The 26,976-nt window shown below is 36.3% G+C and overlaps 4 protein-coding genes across 6 annotated transcripts in view; 2 read left to right on the top strand and 2 right to left on the bottom strand.

Moving 5' to 3' along the window:
* Positions 1-14,617, top strand: part of LOC136411139 (translation machinery-associated protein 7 homolog) — a 79,934-nt gene extending 65,317 nt beyond the window's left edge. Inside the window, exons 1-2 of one of the 2 annotated variants that reach the window (XM_066393595.1) lie at positions 13,558-13,714; positions 14,284-14,617. In XM_066393595.1, the coding sequence (XP_066249692.1) occupies positions 14,284-14,478 (195 nt within the window). In that variant the 5' untranslated portion in view covers positions 13,558-13,714 and the 3' untranslated portion in view covers positions 14,479-14,617. Of the gene's footprint in view, positions 1-13,557; positions 13,715-14,283 lie in introns of those variants that run through there. The other variant, XM_066393596.1, reaches the window with a different exon arrangement.
* Positions 1,247-12,810, bottom strand: atos (atossa). Its single transcript, XM_066393562.1, has 9 exons — positions 12,550-12,810; positions 6,303-6,353; positions 5,942-6,148; positions 5,706-5,881; positions 3,719-4,858; positions 3,482-3,633; positions 2,891-3,063; positions 2,019-2,257; positions 1,247-1,611 (listed from the first exon to the last, which is right to left on the bottom strand). The coding sequence occupies exons 3-9, from the start codon at positions 6,146-6,148 to the stop codon at positions 1,443-1,445; spliced, it is 2,256 nt and encodes a 751-aa protein (XP_066249659.1). The 5' UTR covers positions 6,303-6,353; positions 12,550-12,810; the 3' UTR covers positions 1,247-1,442.
* Positions 14,618-14,987: 370 nt separating the features above from the next.
* On the top strand, positions 14,988-16,507 carry LOC136411136 (uncharacterized). Its single transcript, XM_066393591.1, has 3 exons — positions 14,988-15,343; positions 15,802-15,850; positions 16,305-16,507. Exons 1-3 carry the CDS (start codon positions 15,128-15,130, stop codon positions 16,433-16,435), a joined length of 396 nt encoding a protein of 131 aa, XP_066249688.1. The 5' UTR covers positions 14,988-15,127; the 3' UTR covers positions 16,436-16,507.
* A 612-nt stretch (positions 16,508-17,119) lies between these two features.
* On the bottom strand, positions 17,120-26,567 carry LOC136411113 (protein argonaute-2-like). Of its 2 annotated transcripts, none has more exons than XM_066393547.1 (14): positions 26,476-26,567; positions 25,687-25,752; positions 25,334-25,410; positions 23,635-23,683; positions 23,512-23,559; positions 23,094-23,168; positions 22,697-22,906; positions 22,232-22,435; positions 21,769-22,060; positions 21,219-21,529; positions 20,200-20,716; positions 19,641-19,947; positions 18,485-19,268; positions 17,120-18,061 (listed from the first exon to the last, which is right to left on the bottom strand). In XM_066393547.1, the coding sequence occupies exons 1-14, from the start codon at positions 26,489-26,491 to the stop codon at positions 17,709-17,711; spliced, it is 3,309 nt and encodes a 1,102-aa protein (XP_066249644.1). In that variant the 5' UTR covers positions 26,492-26,567; the 3' UTR covers positions 17,120-17,708. The 2 variants fall into 2 exon arrangements, with proteins under 2 accessions (XP_066249644.1, XP_066249645.1); XM_066393548.1 differs by having other exon boundaries at positions 22,706-22,906.
* Positions 26,568-26,976: the final 409 nt, after the last annotated feature.

Below are 26,976 nucleotides of genomic sequence, written 5' to 3'. Positions count from 1 at the left end.
ATCTATGAGGACTGCGGGAGTACTCTGCTACGTTATTTTGGCGTTATGGTGACTAACAGCCAGGCAAAAATACATAAGTCAGACATTTTAACGTCACAGTGACTTTATTAATAGCAAGAAACAGCCGAGAATTAGAACAGAACATTAGATTAGCATAGGATGACTACTACATTGACGCTGCAATTACTGAAAGTAAAAAACAGGCGAGACTTAGAACATAGTCTGCCTGGAAATGACTAACAATTATGGGGGTGATATATGTCATTTTGAAATCATGCTAAGTTCATCAATATTAAAATAGATTCTTGCGTCGAGAGGTCTGCTGGACTACCGTGAACAAACGTCATTTGGGCATTAAAATATTTTCATACATGGGGATGCGCTCCCCAGAACTAACACCAAATGTCAATTGTCGATTAATTATGAAAGATTACGGTAATGTCACAGCAACCTTACTGGAGGTAAAAAACACTTTATCGGCACTAAAACGTCCAAGTTTACGACGCACACTCCGAAAAAATGATGTGAAAATGTCTCACATGACATAGTGACCTCATTTGCGGTAGAGAAACAGTCGAGATTGGATCATACAGTATTTGAAATTAAAGTCAAAATGTTACGCTTTTTGAAAAATACCGCAATGACTTACTCTCACTGGAAATTGACATCGAAAACGTCAATTACTGCGAATTGCGTTATTTTCTCGCTATGTCCGATAAAGCTTCGTGGACGTGCATGAAGTTTGGACAAACGCATTCACGAAGCCACTCTTTGAGCGTCATATTAATAAAAATATTTTCGATAAATTCTTAGATTTTGGCCGAGATGTTTCAGCTGTGAAGACATAAAGACTACTCACGTTGAAACCTAAATTTCAAGACGCTATCAAAATGAGGCTATCCAGTATGGTGGCTGGGAACAATGTGACAGTGACATTAGTTCCAGAGGCCACTTTGGTTAAGTGTCATTTTGACAACGACGTTCTGTCACAACTCATTCCTGAAAAATAGAATATATCCTTAAAACTGTATAACGTTTATTTTTTTGACAGATTTTGTCGGCGATATTTTAAGCTTTTAATTAAATCCGACAAATCTTACTCTTTTGGGGCTAAAAATGATTATTATCCATTACTTTTACCTACCAACATCAATTTCTCATAAAATAATCAAAGCAAAACTCCAATTTGCTTCATTTTTTATCTCTTACTAACTACTTTTCCCAAAACTGAAATCAAAGATTGTGCCTTATAAATTAACTGCCGAATACTTCTGCATGAAACAACTGAAAAACATACGCCCCAAACAAGTATAAACGTTCGCGGGAGAAGCTGATTTGCCATGGAATAAAATGTCATTTTGGCTATTTACTCGACAAGGAAAATGATCAATAGGGTCTTTACGCAAGGTACTGTCACCGACCCGGCGCAAAGATATTTTTAGTTACTTCCTCGGGGAGTATACCGGATTGAGTGGGGTTTCCACGAAGCTGCGCAGCTCGTAGTTCATTTCTATGTCGTGGGCAGTGGCAGTGTCCATGTCTGACTTTCTTAAGATTATCATTCTGACGTCACTGTGCAGATAGATTTTACCCGATTTGGAGCTTATAAACCTGCAACAAAGAAAACAGCAATGTTATATATATTATCACTTACGATAATTTAATAAGTAAAGAATGCACAAGCTCAAGTAATAAATTGGCAACACGTTTATGACGCAGTTTTATCAAATGTTTAAATTAAAATACATTGCTGTGAGACAATTCTGTTATTTAATATATCGTTGCAAACAATTTACTTCAAATAGGAAATTTTAACGACCATATTAACTTTAAGGGAAGGAGCGCAAGTAGCTCTTAGTAATCTAAAGATAGTTTCAAGTCAACCAGTTACCAGAAAATACATAGGCACAATGTATCAACCATAATAAGCTCCAGCTTGGGGGTCTCCTATTGTACTAAATAATATAAAAATAGAGATACAATAGAAATGAAGTCCTAAATCAATACATTTATATTACCTGATGTGAATTACGAATCTCAACCACTTGGGAACCAGGTCTGGCTTCTCCGTACTGGCATCGGACGGCATGTAATACGTTCGTTGACGGATGAAGGTTTGTGAATTCGGCGGCATATCGGAGAGGTCATACGGCACCACAAACATCTTGACAACGGTCCCCAGTGGATTGAACAGGGTTACCTGGACCGTGCCCCCTTTCGGGACGTTGTATCCTTTTTTGCTTAATTTTATATGGCCCTGAAATGGAAAAACTCAAGTAAAAATCCTAAAACCTCGATGTGATACCGAATGACGCACAAGGAATAGAGACCAATATCTTCGGTGCCTTCTTTTATTTAATATATATGTTAGGTTTCAGACCCTTATCAAGTTAACCACTGACAATTTATCAGATTTAGGAGAAAATTCACACAGCCTTTGAGTGGGTAATTTGAAACATAGAAATTCAAGAGCCGTAATATGTCAAAATTAAATTGTGAATACGCAACCAAGAAAATAGCTTCGAAAATACTGTAATTTTTTAAAAATAATTGATAATCGAAACAAATGAGTGCACTCATTATCGATGTCAATCAACGATAGTCTTGATTTTAACTTTGCTACAATTATTTTTAAATATGACGCCATTTTAACTTTTTGAAAATATCTCCTATATCGCCATTCTGAATCCTGAACAGAGATTAGGGACCTTCATTGAAAAGCAAATTTTACGCTCTGAATTATAAATCTAGCGTTATAAAATCTTCGAAACATTATGAAAATATGCCGCTTTTATTACACAAATACATTTCATATTACATAAAATCTGAGATGTTGGTTTCTAATTTAAAAATGTCACTCGGTATACTTCTGAGTCGCATTTGACCTTACCATATAAGGAGTGGAGACCCTGTCTTGATCACCAAATGCATAAAAGAATGTTGTGACTGGGACAAACAGATGTTTGGGAACGAAAGATCCGTTAGCACCCACTTCGGCCGTGAAACCGTGAACAGTAGAGACCGGCTCTAGTCTGCCATTAAGCACAGACTCCTCAAAGGTACCTATGTAAAAAAAAATACTTCTTGAATTCCGGTATACATACAACGTACGAATCACAAAATAATCATATATAACATAACAAGTGCATTGAAAATTATCTAAAATTTTCGAGGCACGAGTTATATTCGGAGGAGAATTTCACGAACCAAATGATACAAATTTTTAACGCATTTATTCAATTTTTGACTCGCAACTCGTCTACTACTATCGTTACAATTGCGACTTAGTAATGAAATACTTGATTTTAATCTGAATGAAATTCTCACGTACATTATGTAAGTTTAATAGCAGTCCCTTAAGTTCAATTAAGAGTTAAATCAAGACACAATTATCAGAAAAAAAGGAAAAGTACGTACATCGACTCCTTCCCCATTAACATAGGTTCCGTTTTTCACTAACAGTTGTAATTCATTTACCAACCTAACAAGCCCGTGGATCTTCCCTTCTGTCGACATGTGCCCTGATAAAGCTCTTTCTTTGGACCCTCGTAGATTTCGGGACTGCGGGGCGAGACTATCCCCCCTTCATTCTCGCTTTCTTCATCTGTGGAGAAACTACTCGAAAACAGAGCGCTGAAATGCAAATTTATCTCATAGTGATGTGAAACCTTCGCATGAAATACTGACATAAGATCGCAATTTTTACCCGTGGACCCACCTCTTTATTGCCGAAACAGAGTCCAGCGTCGAATCAAAATCAAACCTCGTCTGGCCTTTTCGTACCGGAGCGGGGCTGCTACTCAACGGAAGACCTGTGCGGTTGTCAAACACTGCTGGTGTCGTATTCCCCAAATTCCTCTTAACCTTGATGTGGTCGTGTCTGTCTGCCGGGTAAATCAACTTAGGCAAAGTCTTCCCAGATGGTAGAGCCTCCTCCTCATTGAACGTGATTTTTTTCTGAGCGCCAGTCGACGCACATACGGCATTGGACAATCTGCTATCACACAAATCGCGCATCTTCCTGACTCGCTTCGAGCGGTTATCACAATTATTGACGCCGTTATTGAAACTATATTTTTCCTTACAACTAAATAACTTATCACTTTCGCTCGTATCACAATAAAAATTATCACATTCACTCAGCTTTGGCAGATTCTTCTGGACATTGTTATGGCTGCTTCTTTGACCACTACGCTCTATCGCGTCCAACAACAGTTGGCCCTTGTTTTGAACGGTTCTGAGATCAATGTTTGCATTATGGCAACGTTCCTGCGGCCTGCCCGTGTACATTTTTCCGCTCATTCTAGCATGCTCTATGTCCTCACCCAGAAAATTGACGTTTGTATTGTCCATATGTGGTCTTTTCACCCGTAATTCTGAAGATTTCGTACTGCAGCCACTCTCGTAAACCTTCCCTTTCACTTTGTGATCTTCCATGTCCTCGCAACAATGCTTCCCTTTCACGGTACAAGAAGTCTGCATCCGATCGTCCAATAATTCATTTTTCAGCTCCATTTCTTTAACTAAAAACGTGGTTTCAGGTTGTCGTTTTGCCGTGCAAGTCTTGCAATGAAATTCCGGTCTTGAAGGCAGTCGCGGGGCGCTCAGGAAAGAGACAGTTAAAGTTGTTCCACTGCCGAGATCTGAGGTTGGGAATTCATGTCTGGAGGCGCTTAAAGAGAATGTTAGAGGGGTTACTAAGTCTTCAGGAATTGAAACTCGATAGCGGAAATTATCCACTGAGATCGGGGAAGATTTATCTTGAGTGACTAACCAGGCGGTGATTTGGGAAAAATACAGTTGGGATCGGATGGCGCTGAGTAGTTGGCTGACGTTGAATTGGGCGATAACAGGAGCCCTAAAATAAAATTAAAAAAATCAGTTGGTCTATGAGAGACACTTACAAAATATAGGAAGGTTTGTTTTACTTTTGCTCAATATGTTTATTTATCGTAGATTCTGTCAACTAATCTGACTTCAAGTCTGAGTATCGTAGTATGAAATAACATTAACGAAAATACGACGTAACGTTTATTTAAACTATAGAGAAAATAACAAAGAACTTACTCGGGGTAAACAGACTGAAGCTCTGCAGCTTAGTCGTTGTAAACGAAGTGAAGCTTGACAACTTACTGGGAACACACACAGTGAAGCTTAGTGGCTTATTCGCAGTAAACAAAGTGAAATTTTGCTTTAGTTTTCAAAAAAGCGAAAGTAAGATGAACTGATTTTGAAATTTAATCCCTAACTCTGTTCCAGCCAAAATCGGTTAGAAAATCGTGACTGCGAAGTAAAAATGGAGTGAGAGAGTTGGGAAACGACGCTTTCACTCTCATTGCCTGACTCTTTCGGGGGAGAAGTCAAAACTCAACACATTAATTAGAAGAGTTATAAGATAATCAGATAAATTTGCGATCTATAAACAGAAGAGGAAGGAGAAAGAATGTGAGAAACGCGATATCCCTAGATTTTAATACCTCGAAATTGACAACTTTTACGACAAGGCTATTTATATAGTTTAGTGAAGCATTTATTCGCCATTAACTGATGCTGACCTCGTTGTTATCACGATGAGCTGGCAAATACCCGTACATAGAACATGATGGTATATTAATAAAACCTGCGCTTGCAAGTATTTGCACATTGATGATAAATATTTTTGAAGTATTTGATTTTCTTGTGAATATATTAAATTTGGTATTTACCTATTAGGATAAGCAGAGAAGAACCACTGTTCCAATAAAACGACATCTTCCAGATCTCCAGCAACGGTCGAGCCAATTTTCTTGCAAGCACATGTTAGCAGAACTTCGACACAGATTGGGTCGCCTTTTTTGAATGTCTTTAAAATGATGTCGCGGTTTTCTCGAAATTTTTCGCACTAAAATCAATAATTGATCAACTCTGAAAACTTGATTGTTAAAGTTGAAAAAATGCATACCAATGGATGGTTGATATCACAAATATGAGTTTGGTCAATTCCGATTAAATTATTGCAATGTGGGCCTTCGTAAAAATCCTTGTGCTGCGTATTGCCATTGGGTGATGGTCCCGGAATTCGGCCCTCTGTCACCAAAGTGGCCACCGCCACCAAAGTGTCATCGTCACGCCTTTTGCTCGGATCTTGGATACTATTGAGGCCATGCATCTGGTGGAAAATAACAAGCCTGTAAGGATCTTGGCAGTTTTTGGAATTACACCTTCAAATATAATATGAAAGTGATTGTCTTGAAATAAATCAAATCAACTCCAAAACATATAATGAATTTATGAATTACAACATGATTAAAAACTGTTCTTACCCTAAAGAATAGATATCCCCATTAGCCAACCACTGCTCTAACCAAATCCACCTGCAACAAAAATATAAATTAATGAATTATATTCAATGGAGCGTAAGTGTTTCATATACAAGAGAATATTTTTCGGCATACTTTTGTTCGACAGATATTAATGGAAATTAAATAGTTGGGTATATAGCTAAAAGAAAATTTAATAGAATAATTGTATCTGACAGAACACACAATGACACAATGCAATGAATTTTCAAACAGATGGACCTTTGGTTAGATCAAAATCCAGGAAAATGGATTGGAAGAGAGGTTTGCACTGAACAGCCAGCAAGATTTTCAGATTTGATGACGTCTGACTTTTCATTATACACATATAAGCGCTAAGTTCAACCGAATAGTACTGAAGTTTTTAGAAATCGAAGTTTTGAATAAATGCAAAATACGTGATCTAGATTTATACAATATTTCGATTGTATAAGTGTGCTGTCGAAATGATGAAACGTTTACACAAGTGAGATGAATTAACCTATTTCATTATTTGATCAATATCCGTGACCATTTTAAAAACTTAATTTCGTTATTTTAGCATCGAGCAAATATGTTGTAAACTAATAGGAATAAAACTAAAACCAGTTTCAAGTTGAATTATCTTTATTTTACAACTTGTTAATAATTAAAAAACATTAAACTTAGCAACGATAACCACCTGTCTTAATTACCTCTAAATCACGAGAAATTATAGTTTATTCGTGTAAGGATATCGATTTTATGTGATGAACTCTTAGCGTAATGGATGTATACAGAGTTATTCAAGTTCGCTGCTCACCATTGGAATCTCGCAAACCCTAAGAGATACGAAGTCGGTTAAATTCGGGCAAGCTTGCGCATTTTTGTGCCGAACAAAACAGCGATTCAAAGATTGTAAAATTCCGACTGGTCCCGGAAATAAACGAAAAGAACCGATATTTACTCAAATGGTTTTCATCTTATTCTGAACTTATTTGAAAGGATGATTCAAAATAAAATCGCTTCTTCACTGGCACTTTTCGTCTTCCACAAGACAGTCACTGGATTTTTAATACGACGTTTCGGAACATCGGAAACATCATCCACTTAATTTTTTTTAATATGGATCTATCTTTTCGTTACATTTTTAGAAAGCCCTTGATCTTCTGAATAAATCCTAGAATCGCCCAATTTGTCAGCTGAAAATAGTCCGTTCGTCGTTGCAGAAGCTCCAACCTGGTTTTATATACACATTGGTTTTAAAAGGGTTAGATCGCGTTGTTGAAATTTTTACTATATTTGAATAACTACCTACATAATCTAATCAGTGGCACAATTACTCTTGGAACAGCAAACTCAAGAACAAGTTACGGAGTCATTTGCTGCACTGTTAAGTTAGAAACACATATGCATATATTAACAACAAAATGCTTAAATATTAGAACCTACATGAGGGCACACAGAGACGTACTGAAGGGTAAAGGGCGATTATGGACTGAGTTTATCACAGCGTGTCCAAAACGTGACAATATGAGGTGAGCAGTAAACAGGGCTTTTATGCTGGTGCTATGGGCAGACGAATTTAAGGAACTTCAATGGAAGGAAAATATCAGATACATCAATGAACCTGACTTGAGGTGATTGCCACTATAGTCTAGCCATGCCAGGGGCGTAACATAAAGGTGCACTACGTACCTACCCACTCACGTGCATTGTCATTTACCAAATCGTTGTATAAGCATACAAAATAATAGCAAACATTAAATGGCAGATATTACATTTTACCTCTATGCTTAAATAGTGAAATGTCTTAAACTTAATAACTTTGTTTAAGCCCTGTTAACGGCTATTTGTGCGACTTACTCGATGATTAAACCACCTAACGAACCCCTGGAAATTGCGCGCGTTCTTCTTTTCAGGGCAGACAATTTAAAATACTAAATGTTTTCTCGAATTTGATATATTTTTTATCTAAATATCTCATTGGGGAACTCGATACCGCCGGCAACCACGTTGTCGACTTGAATATCCCCCACGCGGCACTATACAAAGGCGTCTGGACGTCTAGAATTGGAGAAGGTCGTAGACCCTACTTTATTTTCATTCGAAATCCTCAAACAAAAGCACTTTTCTGACCATTGTTTGATCCTATAATTAAATACCTCGTGCTGAATAACATAAATAGAGACTGGTGAAATTTATCAACATTTTCACATTAGGAAAGATAACAGCTTGCGCATTTGAGAAGCGTGTCGTGACACATAGATTTACCTATTTTTGATTACATGTTTGCTGAACAAAAAGCCGATGTAAAATCTCCCCATTGCGTTTGAAAATTCTGATAGAAGACAGATAAAGTCACAATCTTCTAGTGTATTATTATTTACTTTCACTGAATGGATTTCTCTTTGAAAAGGTTAAGACTTTTGTAGTTTTACTGCTTCTTATCTTCAGATTCCTTTCATAAAGCCTATAAGAAATTCAATTAATAGCCAATAAATCAGAGTAGGTAGCAATAGGACCGAATCAATATTGATCCGGTGAATAGGTAAGCTGTATCATAGCTCTCAAGGAAAAATGACTATTGCTAATTCTAATGGGCTCGTCAAGGCCGAAATATGTGTGAACAAAGACGGATATTTTGCCGTTTTCTCTCATTATTTTATCTCAAAACCTGTTAAGTTCTATTGGATTCCTTTCATAAAAAAGCAATTGTTTAAATTTATGTAACAAATATCTCGAAAAAATCTTCCGAACTATTATTAGAGGCTGACATTTTTTCTTTATCACACTTTATATTTATTATGTTTTAATATACATGCCTTAATATTGATTTGAATATTTAATTAAAGGCGCTTTTTCGTTATTGTGGAAAATAAAAATTTGGAAGATTTCATACCTACATGGAAACGAAATCCAAATTTACAGAAAATTGGAAAAAATCAATAAGAAAATACAAAAACTTTTTGCAATTTTATTTAAATGTACATACAAGATACTTTTATAGTTATTGTAAAATTTGAGAAGTTGCATGTGCTACCATTCTCATTCTAATAGTCCCATATTACGCATTAGGCCTCATCTGAATCTAAATCCCCCCATTTTTCTCTTCTCATCCCCCATCATTCTTTCTTTCTCTTGTATCTCTCTCTCTATCTCAGAGATCTGGATTTATTCAGTTTTTTGAAAAATGTTGGACTCTCTTCCATGCTATTTTGGGAGGTTTCATCTCGCAAACGCGTCACACCTATATATATTTTTTTAATTCTTGCTACTAACTAACTGACAAAAACCAGTTCCAAATTTAGCAAAGCTTCGTTAAGTAATAAACTTGAGGGTACTTTAAACAATAAAATTAAACACCAAGATTAAATTTTAAAGAGGGATTAGTAAACTGGACAATGATAATGCCTGAAAACTTTAAGATTAATGAGGCCAAATTGAGAAATAACTAAATACAGAAGTGTTAGATTTTGACTGTTTTGATAAGAAATCCTCATTTCCATTATAGATAAACAAAAATAATCTACATTCTACTTCCTAAAAAGCATTATTATCAAGACTATTGACAAAAACTGTAACTTTTGAAATGGGACACTCTGTATATTATCAACACAATTTTATTATGGTTATTGCATGTATTTTAAATGGTACAGAAATTTCTAATTCACACTAAATACATTCATCCACTCAAATGCTGTTTCTGAACATCAGTCTAAATGTTGATTTCCCTTCTGACAAAAATAAGCTCTAAATTGATCATAACTACGGAATTTTTTTTTTATTAATACTATTTGAAATGGTTTTATAATATTCTATTCTTATATACTGCGTGACAAAGAAAGGTAAACACCCATTAAAGATAATTTTTTTTGTACGTGTTCAGTACCACATACTTATTCAATGATTACATTTTCAGCAAGATCGGAGGAAGAACTTCATTTTTTTTTCAATAGTGTGTTGAGCATCCACGGTTCCTTATACACTCATTGATACGCCTGGGCTCGGATCTAATAAGATTGTCAATGTCTTCTGGAGATATCTCATTCCAGGCAATCTGAACTTCATGAGAGTAAGGGCTGCTAAAGTCTGTGGAGGGTGCTGTAAATTCAACAGTCTGCGGCCAATCATGTCCCAGACATGTTCAATAGGAGACAGATCCGGCGATCGAGGTGGCCAGGGTAAACGGTTGATTTGATGTTGATCCATGAACGTTATTGTTTGCCTAGCAACATGAGGTCTAGCATTGTCTTGCTGGAAAATAGCGTTCGGGATAGTTCGAAAATACGGAATCACATATGGCTCCAACACTTCTTGGATATAGCGTTGGGCAGTCATGTTGCCTCTAATGAAAACTAGGGGTGACCTGCTACCATATGCGATAGCACCCTATACCATAACGCCTACAGTACGGTGGACATGACGCTCTCTGTCAAATTGTGGATCTCGCCTTTCACCCCGTCGTCTTCTCACCCTTGTCCGATCGTCGTTCATCCCCAGACAGAAGCGGGATTCATCACTAAAGATCACCTGAGTCCATTCTTGGTCCCACTGAATCCTCTCTCTACACCATTGTAAGCGGTTAGATCGATGTTTGCGAGTGAGAGGCAGCACCCAATGCGGACGATAGGACAAAAGGCCAAAACTTCGTATTCGGCGATATACTGTACGCATACCAACCCTATTCCCATGTTCTTCAAACCACTGATTTGCAATAGCTCGACTGCTGCTAAATCGGTCTCTAAGAGCCAAAAGTCGCAATCGACGATCTTCGCGCTCTGTGGTTCCTCTGAGTCGCCCAGTGCCTCTGGCTCTGTGCCCACGGCCTTCCTGAGTCCATGCCTGGTAACACCGCACTATGGTTCTTAAGGATCTGTTAGTTCTTCTAGACACTTCTCTGACCGACAGACCTGCTTCGCGCAACCCAACAATCCGCCCCCTCTCAAAGTCACTAAGCTGACGGATCTGTTCAATTCTACGCACTCTAAGCATAATGAGTAAAAATTATGACCGATTGCAACACACTTCACAAAAGTTGCGATGCAAATGTGAACAAAAATGTTGAAACAAAATTTTATTTTTTTAAGGAACGACCCATGGAAACTAAAAAAAAAATTAACAGATAAACTTGAAATTTTGATCATTTCTTTCTTTTTTTAAGATAAGTCAACATGCAAAAAATTATCAAAATAAAATGGTTTTTAATAGGTGTTTACCTTTCTTTGTCATGTAGTATATTAATGGCTGATTTCACAATTTCACACAACCATTAAAACCAAACCATTAAAAAACACATTTCTGTGAAATTAAACAATGATGTTGCAGGTCAAGTGCATGTTGAAATCATGGATGAAATTGTTATCAAGAAGTAGAAATTATAGTAATTAAGAGATACACCTTATTAAGGTTGAACACCACTACTGGTAATGGCATTAACCATGTTTAATACTTTCAGGTTCCAGATTGAGAAGGGCAGATCCCTGGAATAATTAATATTATGCTCAAGGTATTGCAAGGTATTTTGAGACAAATATTCCAAGATATTTTCAATGAATTTCAAAATATTTCTAAAGTATTTTGATGCATAAAAACTTAATCAGAAATCTATACCTTTAAAAAAATGTGAGTTAAATCAAGGAGTTCTTGCAACCAATCAAGTAGCACGTTAATGGCACACAAGTACACAGTGATTTTCATATTTGTTAGTTTCTCAGCACCCCCACAAGGTCTAATAGCTAAATTATGTTACAATTTAGAAAACCTGGTGTGAGTATATTAATAAAATAGCTGTTAATTGCCTTACTGACAGTTTAATGGGCCAATTTTATTTCCCATTGGGCCAAAGTTCCAAGATGGTCATTGCACGACCAATGAGATTACTTCATGTCAATGCCACATACTAGCAAATTTTTCAAAAACTGGAAATACTACATGTATGTATCCAACTGCCATGATTATATATTTAATTATATAATTTATAACAGCTAATTACTGATTGAAAAGAAAGGGAATTAGAATGAATTTTTTCGGTTTCATCTACACCTGAACTCAACATGCTTCTTTGACCTCAATTTTTTACTGTTGCAAACCTTTGTTCCTTCATTGACCTTTAAGGTCTGCTTAAGGCCATTAAACCAGAAGAACGCACATTAAATGCTTGAATTAAGTACCAGGCAGTGTAAGAAACAAAATGGCACCCTCATTACTGGAATTGCCATCAATGGATTTGCTTAAATTAAGTTTTGATTACCTAATGTAATGTCACAACTTTCCTTCCCACAGTCCCAGCGAGAGAAATTGCTATATGATCACTCCACGGATTTTTGAGTTCTTTAGGACTTCTCTGCACATGCTGTATCGGAGAAGGGAGATAAAATGGTGGATAACAAAGTGAGAGGACTCCTTTTGAGGGCACTGCACTAGCACTGACGAAAACAGCTCACAGCTGGATAAGATACATACACACCTTCCAACTTATGCACTTGTCCTTCGACTAACAGCTGTTTCGCTATTTCTTTCTTTTACCAGCTGTTCTTGTCCAGCTGAGTGACCGAACGAAAGTAAATCAGTTTGTGTACGAGAGGAACCATCAATAGATCGTTACCTCTGTTCTTAACATGTATTGAACAGTGATAAAAATATATTCTAGATCATATGTGAGCGGTTCACTTTTCCAAAACCAGTTAATGGCGTCAGCTGTTTTGATATCATGTGATCAATTCAGCGCTCCCTGATTAGAGAGCACGTGACTGACAATGAGCGCTCAGAAGTTTAAAGAGCACAGTTAGAACTAACTGTCGCTTGAAGAGTAGATGATTATATATGTACAAGATATCCCAGAAAAACATTCAATTTATAATACCTTAAAGATTCTGGGTTGAAACAGTGTCGCGACATACTTGTTATGTTCAGCTTAGTGATCAAATTAAGTTAAATCACTATGTACCTTTAAATTCTGAGATGTAGCGATCTAATTTGCTATACTTGTATTCCTTAATACTCAAAGAATCTGTGGTTAACGAATTTACGTTCATGCATTGCCATCGATCTTTTATCTCTAGAATTAAAAAAAAAGACTAAAATGACCTTTTCATTAAAGGTATAGTATGATGTAAGTCTTTTTTGATAAAGAACAAATAAACATTTTTCGAATTGAATTATAATCTAAACATTGAGCTTTGAAAGCACCATGAGAGCAAAATTATACGTCAATAACACTTTTGGCAGTGACAGCAATTGAATCTTCACGTTTCTCATGTGTACTGTTTATTTTCATTCATTTTGAAATTCTTTCGTCGTTCATACCACAGGGTTTTATTAAAATTACAAGTAAATACATTAGTTTACTGGATTTAATTTCCAAGCTCTGCCTTAACCGGAGACTGTTGAAGTATTGTTTTAATACCTGAAGAAAGGTAAGAAAGTGGAACCTCTAAAAAAAACGTGATAAAAGTCTAAGTATGTTTGGCCCTTAGTTATCTAAGTTGAAGTGATTTGAATTTATTACCACGTCTTGATTGAGTACTAAATCATCTTGGGTTCACTATTCCTTTTAATACAGTTTAAAGAAGAAACACCTCATTTAAGGTCTGTTCAAACAGCCAAGCCCATATACATCTTTGTTTTAATTCTAAAATGATCTGAAACTATCACAAGACGCCCAATACTTTGGACTAGTCTAATGGAGTCAAGCTAAAATGGATACCAGGTTATTTGGAACTCAAAGGTAAAGGTATGTTAAGTTATTCCCTTAGAGGAATTGGAATGGTGGCATTAAGGAGACTGTGACGCGTTTTCTGTATCAATATCTAGATGGAGGTGTAATCCTTACAGCAGAGCAGTAATATGACCGAAAGATCTAAACAAAATATCACTCAGAAAGTAGTAGCCAGGAATGCAGGGCCTTGAATAAATTAGAGGATGTCAATTGGCAAACAAAATTTCACAAAAAATGTGTTATAGTAAAAAGACTTATTCATTTCAGATGTCAGGCAGAGAAGGTGGCAAAAAGAAGCCACTCAAACAACCCAAAAAAGACACTAGAGAATTAGATGAAGATGATATTGCCCACAAACAGAAGTTGAAGGAGCAGCAGAAGGCCTTGCAGGATGCCAAAACCAAGGCTTCTCAGAAGGGACCTCTGGTAGGTGGCGGAATAAAGAAATCTGGCAAAAAGTGACCTTATTTTCCATCTATGTATATTTTATTTAATTAGATTTAACGGTTTCCACCAAATTAATGAATGTTTATGTTCTGTTAAAGTTCTGAAACTTTTCTTGTAATGAAGGGTGTTTTTTAATAAATTTATGTTACTTGTACTTTTTCTTTAATATCCTAATTGATTACTCTAAATAATATACAGTGTAACCTATATAGATAAATATGGGTAATATAATTTATCATTGTGGAAAACTTGATATAGAAAGACAAGCATCAGGTACCAAATTGAATAAAGTACTAAGACGTTTATCAATTACAAACGATTTTATACCCATTGAGCTCGAAAACGAATATGCATAAAAGCAAATTTACCTAAACCAGCCTATTCTTACTTTAGAAATTTATGGTGTTCCACATTTATCTGGGACACCGTGTATTTCATCCTCAAAACTTCATATTTAAGGATTCACTAACAAAATATTCACAACACTGCTACGACTACTATCAGCAAAAATCTGAAATTAAACTAGATCATGTATCCATCAGATAAACATGGGGGTAATTCATTACTATTCAACACTCGCAAACATTTTTATTGTTTAGAATACTGATTATTAGTTTCATGAGGGCTATAAAGCCTGCGACCCACCATTGAATCTTCAAATTTAATGAAAATGACACTACAACTAGTTAATCACTTCCTAATTGTATTGTTATGCTTCGATTTAAGCGCCTCTGGCGAAGAAGCTGAGCCTTACTTCTTAATTGCTTCGAAAAGTGTACCTAGAATTGGCAGAAGCGCTAACAAAGGCGGCAATTCTGAGTTTGAAAAGTTTTTTCTGAAGGCATCGAAGTCGGTACCAAGGATTGGAAGAAGAAATGAGGTATGTAGAGTTTGAGAAGTATGGTTCTGAGTAATACAGTGTGGTCACTTTCAACTAAACGTAAAGAGAGACAGAGTTGCCCTATGATTGTACATATTAATAAAGTGGTGTCTGCCCTTTTTGACCAAACGGGTGGACTAACACATCAAGTTTGATTGAAATCAGCAGACAGCTTTATACAACGTTTAAATTTAAAAAAAACTGTAGAACATACTGTATGAATAGAAATATGTCCCTTCAAATCTTCATGTAAATAGCTACATTTTTTACTAAAACTGGAAGCAAAGGGATTTGCAGAATTTTAAGGACCCCTTATTGTCAAGAAATCATTGAATACTATAGATATACCAAATCAATGCTAAAATTTGTAAATAAATTTAGATTTTCATCAAAAATTAAATTTTTAAGAGATTAACAGTTAATCCTTTTATTTATTTATTCAGGTACTTTTTTTCTAGGGACTTCAAATGGACGGAGACAGAAGTTTAGGTAAATTCCCATTAAAACGTAAGTACTTCCATACCTATAGATCTATATAAACCAGAATTATATATGTATACAGGTAAAACTAGTTAGTCAAGATATAGAAATAACGTAAGTGGGAAAAGGACTACATAAGGCTTAATATGCCTCCAATAAAGACCATCGAAATTTGTTGCAAGGTTAGAAACTGAAGTGGTCGGACTCAATCCGTCCGGTGTTGCTACTTCGATATTTAGATTAGCACTGGCTTTGCTGTTTTTGCGGCCCACTTCAATCTTTAGCCTCGCAACAAATTTCGATAGTCTTTATCGGAGGCATATTAAGCCTTGTGCGGTCCTTCTCTTACTTACGTTATTTCTATGTTTTGATTTTAACTGGTTTTACCTGTATACTCCGGTACAGCTGTAAAAACTACTCTTTATATCCGTTTAGAAGATCTAGGTACGTTACAAATCGCATAACACTGTTTCACTTTCAGATCCGACCTGGAGCGACATTTCCTACTTCTACGAATACCAACCTGAATTATTAGCTTCTAACGACCCACACACTACTTTCGAGCAGTACTTATTGGGCGAACAACTTCCAATGCTAGATGAAAAATACTAAGGAGGCTCTCTATTATTACTTCCGTCTCTAAAAATTGATGATTATATGGATTAAAATGTGACGAGTCAAGATATCAATTTATCCAATAATGTTCTCGAAATTGTTAATGAATGTTTCAAACATCAACTTTTCTTTTTGCACGAATATACATGTTATGTAAGGTGAGTATATGTAGTTCCTCCTGATCTAAAACATTCAATGTCTTTAATCTATTAGTCATTAGTGTAAGAATAAATTATCGCAACAATTACTTGTATGTGCATATTGGCAAAATAATAAATGATGTTACAATGAATTCGTTCCATTACCTTATTTAGATACAGAATACAGGGTGAGAGCTAAAGGTATGGGAATCCGCCTAATATTTTAAACTGTAATGAAATTATGAAACCGAGTAGCTTAATCGTGATAAGAGTTTCTTTCAAATTTGAAGAAAAACAGATTTTCTTGGAAAGAAACGTAGTTTTCAAATCATGCTGCCTTCTAGAGCTGACGTCGCAGTTATTCACACAACTGTAGAAGTATGATCAGCAAAATGTATCAAGTGGTACACTCAGCCTACACCATATGAGACCTCTATAAATATCTATTTAACAAATAAAAAACAGACATCAATTATATAAAGAGAAAAACATTTTATTACTATATAAATTTTTATATGTTAAAAAGGCAAATCGTTAAAACAAAACCTCAAGCAGGCGTTGAAGTATTAGAAGTATGTCTTGTATAAATCCATCTATTATCTATCGTCAGTCAAATCTTTGATAGTAATTATTAGCAAATGGTGTAATCCACGCCCTACGTTTACCGTTTCCTGCTCAATGCGATTTTTGTTAATGATCAGTTGTTGTTAATAAATCATGAAGTTAGTGCAAAACCTATACTAGAGAGCGCCTATAAAGCAAATACAAACAAAATAATTATAGTTATTTTATTTGTTTGTTTTATTATTGTATTATCTATTTATTATTTTTATTGCTTAAAATAATAATTTTTAATTAAAAAAAGTAAAAAAAATGAAGAAAAGTTGTTAACACTTAATAAGTATACAACCAACCAATTAAGATTTATAGACGCCCTATATATTAACTATATCTAATAACTTATTGTAGTAATTAGTCGGAGTCCCAAAAAAAATCTTACCCATGAAAATTTATGTGATTCGCCTACCCCGCGACATAACATGTTTTAGAATAAAAAATATATGAGTAACTTGATTATGAATATATAAAGATTTCTAAGTTATCTGCGACAACTTGCTGTATTTAAACATTTAAACGAAAAACATGGGCAAATCCTTCCTGATCTCGTCTTTAATCGTGTACCTCCTAAATTCTTCTTGTAGCCGATCCATCTTCAATGTGTCATTCTCGATGTAAACTTTGGCCCTGGCAGCGGCAAGATGAGCATAGTAAGTCGGTGCTGGATAACTGACAGATCTTGTGCAACGCGAGAACATGTGACACAAGTAGTACGCCAGTTGTTCCACTTGATCGTTATCCATATTGTTGTCATCCCATAAAGTGCAGTACTTGGTCGGCTTGGCCACACCTTGGATACTAGCATGTGAAACCAAGTAGAAATCCTGCAGGAAGGGGTGTGTTATTTCCGTGTCCACGCATGTTCCTAGTGTTGAGAAAAAGGAAAGTTAGAAATTGTGACCATAAAATTTGTATTAATTAATACATTTGTCCAAGCAGACAAGATTTAATTGCAAAAATACAGAAAAATCGAGTTGTGGATATTCCTGAAAAATAAGGAATTCGATTCGTTACTACTAATGAAGAAAACTCTCGGTTTAGGTCATCATAAATCACCACATACACATCTAAATGGATAGGCAATCTGGATTCCAAATTGACTCGTACACGTTTCTGATAAGAATCGAGATAATCTAGAAGAAATGTTTCAAATTGAAAGGCATTTAAAAGTATATTAACCGTCTTTGACACTGTTTGAATTTCAAAAATTTAGAGAAATGGTTTGTTCATGTTCAATGCGATAACTCGTGTTTCAGTCATACATCATTCATTAGGGCAAAAACCTTACCAGCAGGAACGTTGCAATTCTTGTCCTCCGAATCTCTTGGATTCATCGGGAACAGCCTGGTATGGTGCCGTTTCTGCACCACTACAAATGTGATTTTCGGCTCAAATCCCTCAGTTTGAAGCTTCTTGCAGGCCGCGCGAATGGCACGAATCTCCGCATTTTTCACTTGCTCAAACTGTCCCTCCGAGACGCCATCCCTGAAGAACACGATCGCTTCCGGTTTGACTTTGGTTTTAGAATAAAAAAATTTCAGATGCTCCACAGTAATGGCTTCCAAATCTTCTATGATTTCCATCTTGGGGTTCTGCAGCCTCCAGCAGATATTGTATTGGAAGGCTTTGGGGTCGTGAGAGGCTGTGACAGCCGCGACGCTCGGGATGTTTTGGGCATCGGGACCAGGATGGGTCACGTCAGCTCCCATGATCATCACCGGACGTTTAAGAATGTCCGGCTTGCATGCTCCGGCAAACGTGTGATTTATGCCGTTCAATTTACTGTTTACTTTCAGCAATATATTTCCGGCGGTTTGGCCGTTCATTTTTCGACTCACAGTGCTCGATTTAACGCACTGAGTTAGGCAACCGACAGCAATTTCTGAGGCCTTTTTCACGTATGAATATTGAGGGCCACTGTCCGGTACGACTACGAATATGACGTCGTAGCCCTTCTGGTTTCTGAAAAACTGTTCAATGTCCGAGTAAGTCTGTCTCCCACCTATATTTATGAAGGGTTCGACTGGCCGCGATATGAATGTCATGCCAACTTCTCGAGCTGCACTCTCAAACTGTGAAAGAAACCAAAAACAGAAAAAAATGAAAAATCGTAAAAAACGCTATTAAATATGTTTATAACTGGTAATTCCATTGGATAAGCCCTATTAATAGATTTAATAATTTTGGGATTCCAGGACCCCTGACACCCTTTCTTGGACATTTGAATTTTACCCCCTGTACGATATATAATAAGCGTTAAGAACATCTTGATGCTATGTTCAGGTAAGGTTAGTTGTAGCCAAATTTGGCTTTAAATTCGACATTGGCATATTTCACCTGTAAATAATTAATTCAGTTACGACATGTTTTACAGGAGGCGAGATGTCAAATTTCCGAAGACAAGATGTATTAAATACATAGTTATGACATAGTACACTAGTTACCATTGATGCCATTCTCAATAAATCATCTTGTCTTGTGGGATATCGGCAACAAGAGGCGATGGTCCATTTTTGGATAGTCACGGGGTTCAAAAAATTCTGACTTCTCCACACTCCTCGAGCAACGCGTATCGGGCGATTGGTACCGTACTGCAGCTCCGGCGGCTGCAGTACCCTGGCATCCAACTTTTGAAACTCGTGTCCCACCGAAAATCCAAACTCTTTGACGCACGGGTTGTGATTGTAGTTGGCCATTTCAATTCCTTGAATGATTTTCTTCTTGCGCGTTGCAGTGTCTGTTGCGGCGTGCCTAATAAAATTATACGTAACAAATAATAACAACATTCAGTTGTAGATAATAAACCTAGAAAAAAAAACACTTTTATGTTCTTTTCTTTCTACTTTCTCATATTGGTGTGTTAGATTTAATATTACTAGGATTCTACCCATTGTCAACTGTCTGAATTACAGTTACGTATAATTCTTATAGATCCGCATTTCCATACAAATATTAGTACTTCATAAATCGCAGAAAGAGCTGTAAAAAAACCAACATTCTTACCTAATCATTTTACTGGTCTGATTTTCCGTCATCTTTCGGTTGACATTCTGCCCCTCAATAATGGTGCACAACTCAAGGGGAAGTAAAATGCGATCTTGCCGATTCTGATTGCCGACCCACAGAGTCGGCAGATTGGGGTACATAACCCTGTAATTCTTGAACCGCTGGAAATACGTCTGAATGGTCATCTCCTGATTCTCGTGCTTAAACGTAGACTGAGCCGGTGAAGGTCCAACTCCGTTCACTCGGTAGCTCTTCCTCGAACCAACCACTCCAGGGATTTCGTAGGTCACTCTCAAAGTTTTTATAAATTTCACTAAAGCCATTTGCTGGTCCTCTCTCAAACTACGCAAATCTTCTTTTCTAAATGGCTGTCGCGGATTGGTGGACAGAAGTTGTACGAGCGCGTCGACCACTTTAATGTTTTGCGGGAATGCTTTATGAGCGACGTCCACATTCAGCAAAGGTTTCCAACCCCTAATTGCCGACTGATAAAATCCCTGGTACATTTCCATGCCTGATCAAGAAAGACGTATTGAATATCCGATTTCTATTTCCTCATTAAGTTGCCCATGGAATTTTGACAAATTCTCCACCTCTATATTTTTTATATTGGATATGGGGTTTTACCGTACCTAGGCAGAAAACAGTAATACGTATTTTTTACTGTCTAAAATAAACAAAATGATAAGTGTAGTTTACTTATCGTCCTGGAAAAGAAAAAATGATTTTTTTTACGAGTAATCTGCAAAGAATCGTACAAAAAAAAAGGAAAACCATAAATAAACATCAACTCAGTGGTTTTGTGGAAACATTTAAAGGCTCTTCGATATGTGGAGATAAATTTAGGATATCCACGGCAGCGGCATACGTAAACTCAAAAAATAATATGATTATCAATCACATTATATGAAAGCAACATGTCAGAACCCCATGGCCAACTTTGAAAAAAATATTGAAAGTATTATAAGACTATATGCATATGTGACCTACCGAATTGCCCCCAAAAAGAAACTCACCTTCTCCTAAATCAATGATACTGTCTGGTTTAATAAAGAACGACCTTCCCACTGGAAAACAGCTAACTACGGGCGCCATTCTCAGCACAATATCAACCACTTGAAGGGCCTCTTGTGGAGTAGCTGGTGATCTCATTAAATTTTGCAACGGAGTCATATCAACTTCGTTAGCGAATTTGATTTCGACCTGGAATTTCTTTTCTCGTCCGTTTTCGTCTAGTATCGATATTTCAGCTTTTAGAACGTCGTTAAAGTTATTAGTTAGCGGTTTTGTAGTGTACCAATTCTTTTTTCCATCAAAGGCAGGATACCTGGGAGAATGAGAAACAGTGTCAACTTGAGGACAAAAAAGTCAAAACGAAAAATATTATCAATTCTAAATGGGAGATGTAGGAAGTTTGTATATGTAGAACTCTGTGAAAAAAAAATCGTTTAGAATATCCAGTGACAACCATACATTTTAAATCAATATATCTTTCAGAAGCAACCTTCTCTTATTTGAGGTATATTTTGTAGGAAGTGTACTTTTTAGGCAATAAAATCTACATACCTCTGCGGGAAATAGTTTTTTCTGTAACTTTCCATAACAGGTCTCATAAATTTTTTCGGAGTTTCGGGAATGATGGTCACGTCGTAGTGATAGGCCACCTTCAAATTCCCCAATGCCAATTGCAAATGGTTCGATTCGACTTTAATAACACGACCTTTAGTTCCGGGTTTTTTCCTAATAGTGGATACGAGATTTGCATCTCCTTTGTCGGAATCTTTTATTGCCAACTTTGCAAGAGTTCCGCTTCCAGAGACTTTAGAACTTGCAGGAGGGTTACGCTGCTGTTGAAACCCTGAATTCAATAAAAATCTCTGCCATTTTTGATATCAAAACGGTTATGTAAGATTTAAACATTTTTTTTGTTGGCCACATTTTTAACCAAGACCTTATAGTTGTCCTACTCATGTGAAATGCCAATTTAACATAAATAACAAAGATTTTTAAATAAGGTGGATTTTTTTACCTTGCTGCTGCCCTTTAGCGTGATGCTTTGGTGGGCTACGCTGCTGATCTGATGCTAAACCTTGAGGTGCTTGTGTCGATGGTTGCTGATCGGGTGTTGCAGTTTTAAATGGTGAGCCACCCAGGCCAGGCGGAGGCGGCCCACTTGGTGGTGCCTGTGATGGTGGTCCACCCAGATGTTGAAAAACTTGTCGTGGCGGTACCCCTGATATGAAATGAGAAAATATTAATTATTAATAGAAAGGAAATTGATTCACTAGAAGAACAATGCAGAACATCCCTATTTCAATAAAAAAACTTTTTTTCTCTTGGAGATATTTCTATGCAGTTATGATGAATAGAAATCCCAACTAGTATTGTTAAATCCATTTATGATTATGTGACATTAGAATACATCATTATGGTCACAAAGTTAGAACGTGTCAAATTACAATTATTTAAGCGTTGTTACTATGGCAATATTTACCTTGCTGACCTTGATATCTTTGGCTTGGAAATGGACCTTGTTGTTGACCTGGAGATGGACCTTGCTGCTGACCTGGAAATGGACCTTTCTGCTGACCTGGAAATGGACCTTGCTGCTGACCTGGATATGGGCCTTTTTGTTGGCCTGAAAATGAGCCCCTTTGCTGGCCTTGATAGCCTCCACCTGGTTGTTGTTGCTGATGAGAGGCACCTATTTTGTGAATTATTGTCCATCAATTGGATATTCTATTCATTTGAAAATGAGTTCACATTGTAATGTTTGTGATTGATATTAAAATTGTAAACATTACCAGATGGCTCATATCACAAGAAAGCGTACATTTTTGTGTCCTTTTAAAAAATGCTTTTAATGTGATATAATTATATAGAAAAATTACCTTGTTGCGGTTGTCCTCGCGCAAATTCACGATCTAGGCCTCCTTGCTGAGGACCATGCTGTTCTATTGGAACTCCTGTAAGACAGAAGATGGCAGATATTACAGTATTGCAACATTTTGTTCAGAAAAAAGATTGTACTTACAAAAATAAAAATAGGAAAAAAAATAGGTCTTAAAATGATTCGTAACAGAATACAGGGAATTAAAGAGTTAATAATATATAACAAATGACATTTCAGTTGTAGTTAAACATTTAAAAATTGATAGTTGCTTTGGGGCATGTTAGGAAAAAAATAAACAGGCCTGACCAAAAAATAAATCATTAAGACCCAAATATTCATTTATTAAAAATCACAAAGTTCCAGATTTTTCAAATTATTTTTCTTTAAAATGGTTTATTAGTTTGATATCAACCCACCTTGTTGACGTCTACCTCGGCCTTGCGGAGGACCGCGTTGTTGTGGACCTAATAAATGAGAAAAAATAAGAAAAAACATGGAAACAAAACTCATGACAGGGGAAGGTTATTTTCTAAACTTACCTCTACCTGCAGGTTGTTGCTGCTGAGGCATTTGTTGAGGTCGTTGAGGCTAGAAAAAGTGGCAAGTAGAAAAAAAGTAAGTAATACTCAAATAGGCAAAATTTTCAGAAATGAAGTTGCCAGTTTCATGCTTGTTCTATGCTAATAGCTTCTTAACTATAATATTTTATTTTAACTATTCTTATAGAGTTTACAAGGTGGCACCCAACAATGTGCTATAAAACTTGGTGTTATTTGGTATACACCCTACATAAGCTTTTTACTAACTCCTTTATTTTATTTATTAACACCTCACTTGGAATGTAGGAAAATGTCAAATGAGTAGTGTAAGTACTGACAAACACTAAGAATACAAGACATTTCTTTACATGGACCTATTCTTGTGTTATAATATATTAGGTCGTGTAGTATGAAATGAGTAGAATTGAATTGAAACTTTAATTATTTTTTTTTTCATATGAAATGTTTTTATTGTCAATCGAAATATGCACCACCATTATCAATACACTTTTGCCATTTAACGGGAAGTTCATTGATTCCCCTGCCGTAAAAGCCTGCAGGCCGGGAGTCGATAAACTCTTGGAAGGCAGCTTTGACAGCCTCGTCGGAGTTGAATGTTTTCCCTACCAAGAAGTTATCCAAATTTTGAAAGAAGTGGTAATCAGTGGGTGCTAAGTCGGGTGAATACGGTGGATGACGAAGAGTTTCCAATTCCAACTCCTGTAGCTTGGCCAAGGTGACTTGTGCGGTGTGTGGCCGAGCGTTGTCGTGCAACAATAGCGGTGCGCTCCAATTGACTAATCTTGGCTGCTTAACCGTCAGTTGCCTCATCATTTCGGTCAGTTGTCGGCAGTAGACATCAGCCGTAATCGATTCACCAGGTTTCATGAAGCTGTGATGGATGACACCTGCGTTGGACCACCAAACGGACACCATAAGCTTCTTTTGATGAAGATTTTTTTTTCGCACAATGTTTTGGTGGTTCATCTTGATCCAACCACTGCGATGAACGTCTGGTATTGTCATATAGGATCCATTTCTCATCACAAGTAACAATCCGATTCAAAAATGGATCGTTATTATACCGGCACAACAAAGAAACACAAGCTTCGAGACGTCGTTCTTTCTATATGTCGCTCAACTAATGCGGTACCCACTTGTCCAGCTTTTTCACCTTACCAATTTCAGCCAAATGAGTCAATATTGTTTTTTTGGTTACACTGAATACTAACGATAATTCGCTTGCACTTTGACGTGGATTCGCTTCCACCACGGCTTTCAGATAATCGTTATCCACTTGAGTTTCAGGTCGTCCACGTGGTTCATTTGTTAGGTCAAAATTGCCAGAACGAAATTTCATGAACCAACAAGATACTGTTTGCTGTGAAGTGACTTCAGTACCAAACACATCATTAATATTGCGAGCCGTCTGAGCTGTTGTGGTTCCACGGTGGAACTCATATTTCATTAACACACGAATTTCACTATTTTGCATGGCTGCACAAACATTTTTATAAAAATAAAAGTTTTCAATAATTTTTAACACTTTAAACTCTGATCGAAAGAGGAAGAATGTGCCTTTTCCACATAAAAAAGTCAAGTCCAAATATAGATTTAGAGTGAAGTTATTCGCAGTTGAATGTGGCATTTCGAGAATCTACTCATTTCATACTACACGACCTAATATATACATACTCACCTGTTGTGCAGCTGCTGAGGTTTGCTGTTGCAGTGGAGGGTGACTACCTTGTCTTTGTCTGTCTGCAATAGGGCCACCTAAACATAGTCACTCATTATGTTAAGTAATCACAATAGTAATGCTTTTGGATCACAAATTAGTGCAAAATTTAAAAACAGACAGAGTGAATTCTTCATAAGGCTCATAAAAATTAGTCCAGACACAAAGTAAATAGCTACAATGTTTTGACATTAAATAACATTAGAACATATTCCAGCATTTTTAATAATTTTTCATTTTTATAATTCATAAATTTGATTATATTAAAATTGTTAATAACTATAAAGGAAATTGTCAAATTATTTAACAATTACCTCTAGCTTGTGAGGGTTCTGCCTCTGCCTGGCCATCTCCTGCTTCTACTGGATTTCTCTTTTTACCTGAAAATTAAATTCCAGAATAATTAAATATACCCAACTTTAAAAAACAATAATTATGGTTATTAATATTTGATAAGACAATAATTACATCTTTGTACTAGAAAATACTTATAACAATTCACGATTTTTAATTAAACGGTAGGGGTTTTAGGTAGGACATTCTGCACTTACTAAAATTGAATTTTACAGTTCAAAGATACTGCATATATGTTTTAAGTGGAGATGAATATTCAGATCTTTACAGGGGCAATCTTATTTTCTTGGATATATGAATCTTTCTTTGTGTTTATATACAGACTTACATAATGTCTGTAAAGCTTGTTCTGGAGAGCTATGGCTGACTGCTATTTTTATAGTATAAAGGGAAGATGATCTGTCATTGCTTCTTGGCCAAATAGGGCTCAAGGTGGTTTAGACGATTGTGGTATTTTGCTTTATAATGAGATATCACTGGCAGTAAGGCAGATTGGTAAAGATTAATTTAAGGCCCTTATAAGGAATTTCTAGTGGGCTAATGCTTTCTACAGTGAAGAGAAATACCTTCTTTGTGATATAGGTGATATTTAATAAAAGCTAAATGGGATTGGCGGGATTACGTGTTGTTGAGGGTAAAAAATATTGTGTGAAAGTGGAGTCGTAAGCGTTGAACAATGAAATGTAATGAACCCGAGAGTTCACATAATATGAAATACACATTATTTCAAGTCTTACAGTTTACCTTACCTTTATTTTTTCTCATGTTTGCTGATATTCACTCACCGATAAACACTGATTTCTGAATCTAAAGAAATGTAAACGATGATAGCAGAAAAATGCCACAACCACAGCAAAATTTCGAAAATAAATTCAGAACTGCAATACTACCAATAATTGACTTATATGACACACAATGGATAAAGGTATTTTTAGAAAATGAATAATAACATTATTCTCTGTCCTTGTTTGACAAATGCTTACTGGAAGTGACAAAAATCGATATCACTTCTAAACCTGCACATCCTAATTTAATGTTGGTACAACTGTCGAGTCCATTGCAATAAACGTACGTAAACAACTGGAACCCCTGAGCAAATTTGTTCATAAAAAAATGGCCAAAATTTGTGCTGCATGGCATTGTAATAGCGTCCGAGCTTGTTATTTCCATATGAAATCTAATTTAATGGTCTTGTGTAAGTAAAAGAAATAAATTTGGTTTTTAACAACACAATTGGAATTTTCACCTTA

Source organism: Euwallacea similis, chromosome 9 (genome assembly GCF_039881205.1).
Source record: "Euwallacea similis isolate ESF13 chromosome 9, ESF131.1, whole genome shotgun sequence".
In the NCBI taxonomy this organism is placed as follows: Eukaryota; Metazoa; Arthropoda; class Insecta; order Coleoptera; family Curculionidae; genus Euwallacea; species Euwallacea similis.
This window is presented reverse-complemented; position numbering and strand designations above follow the sequence as displayed.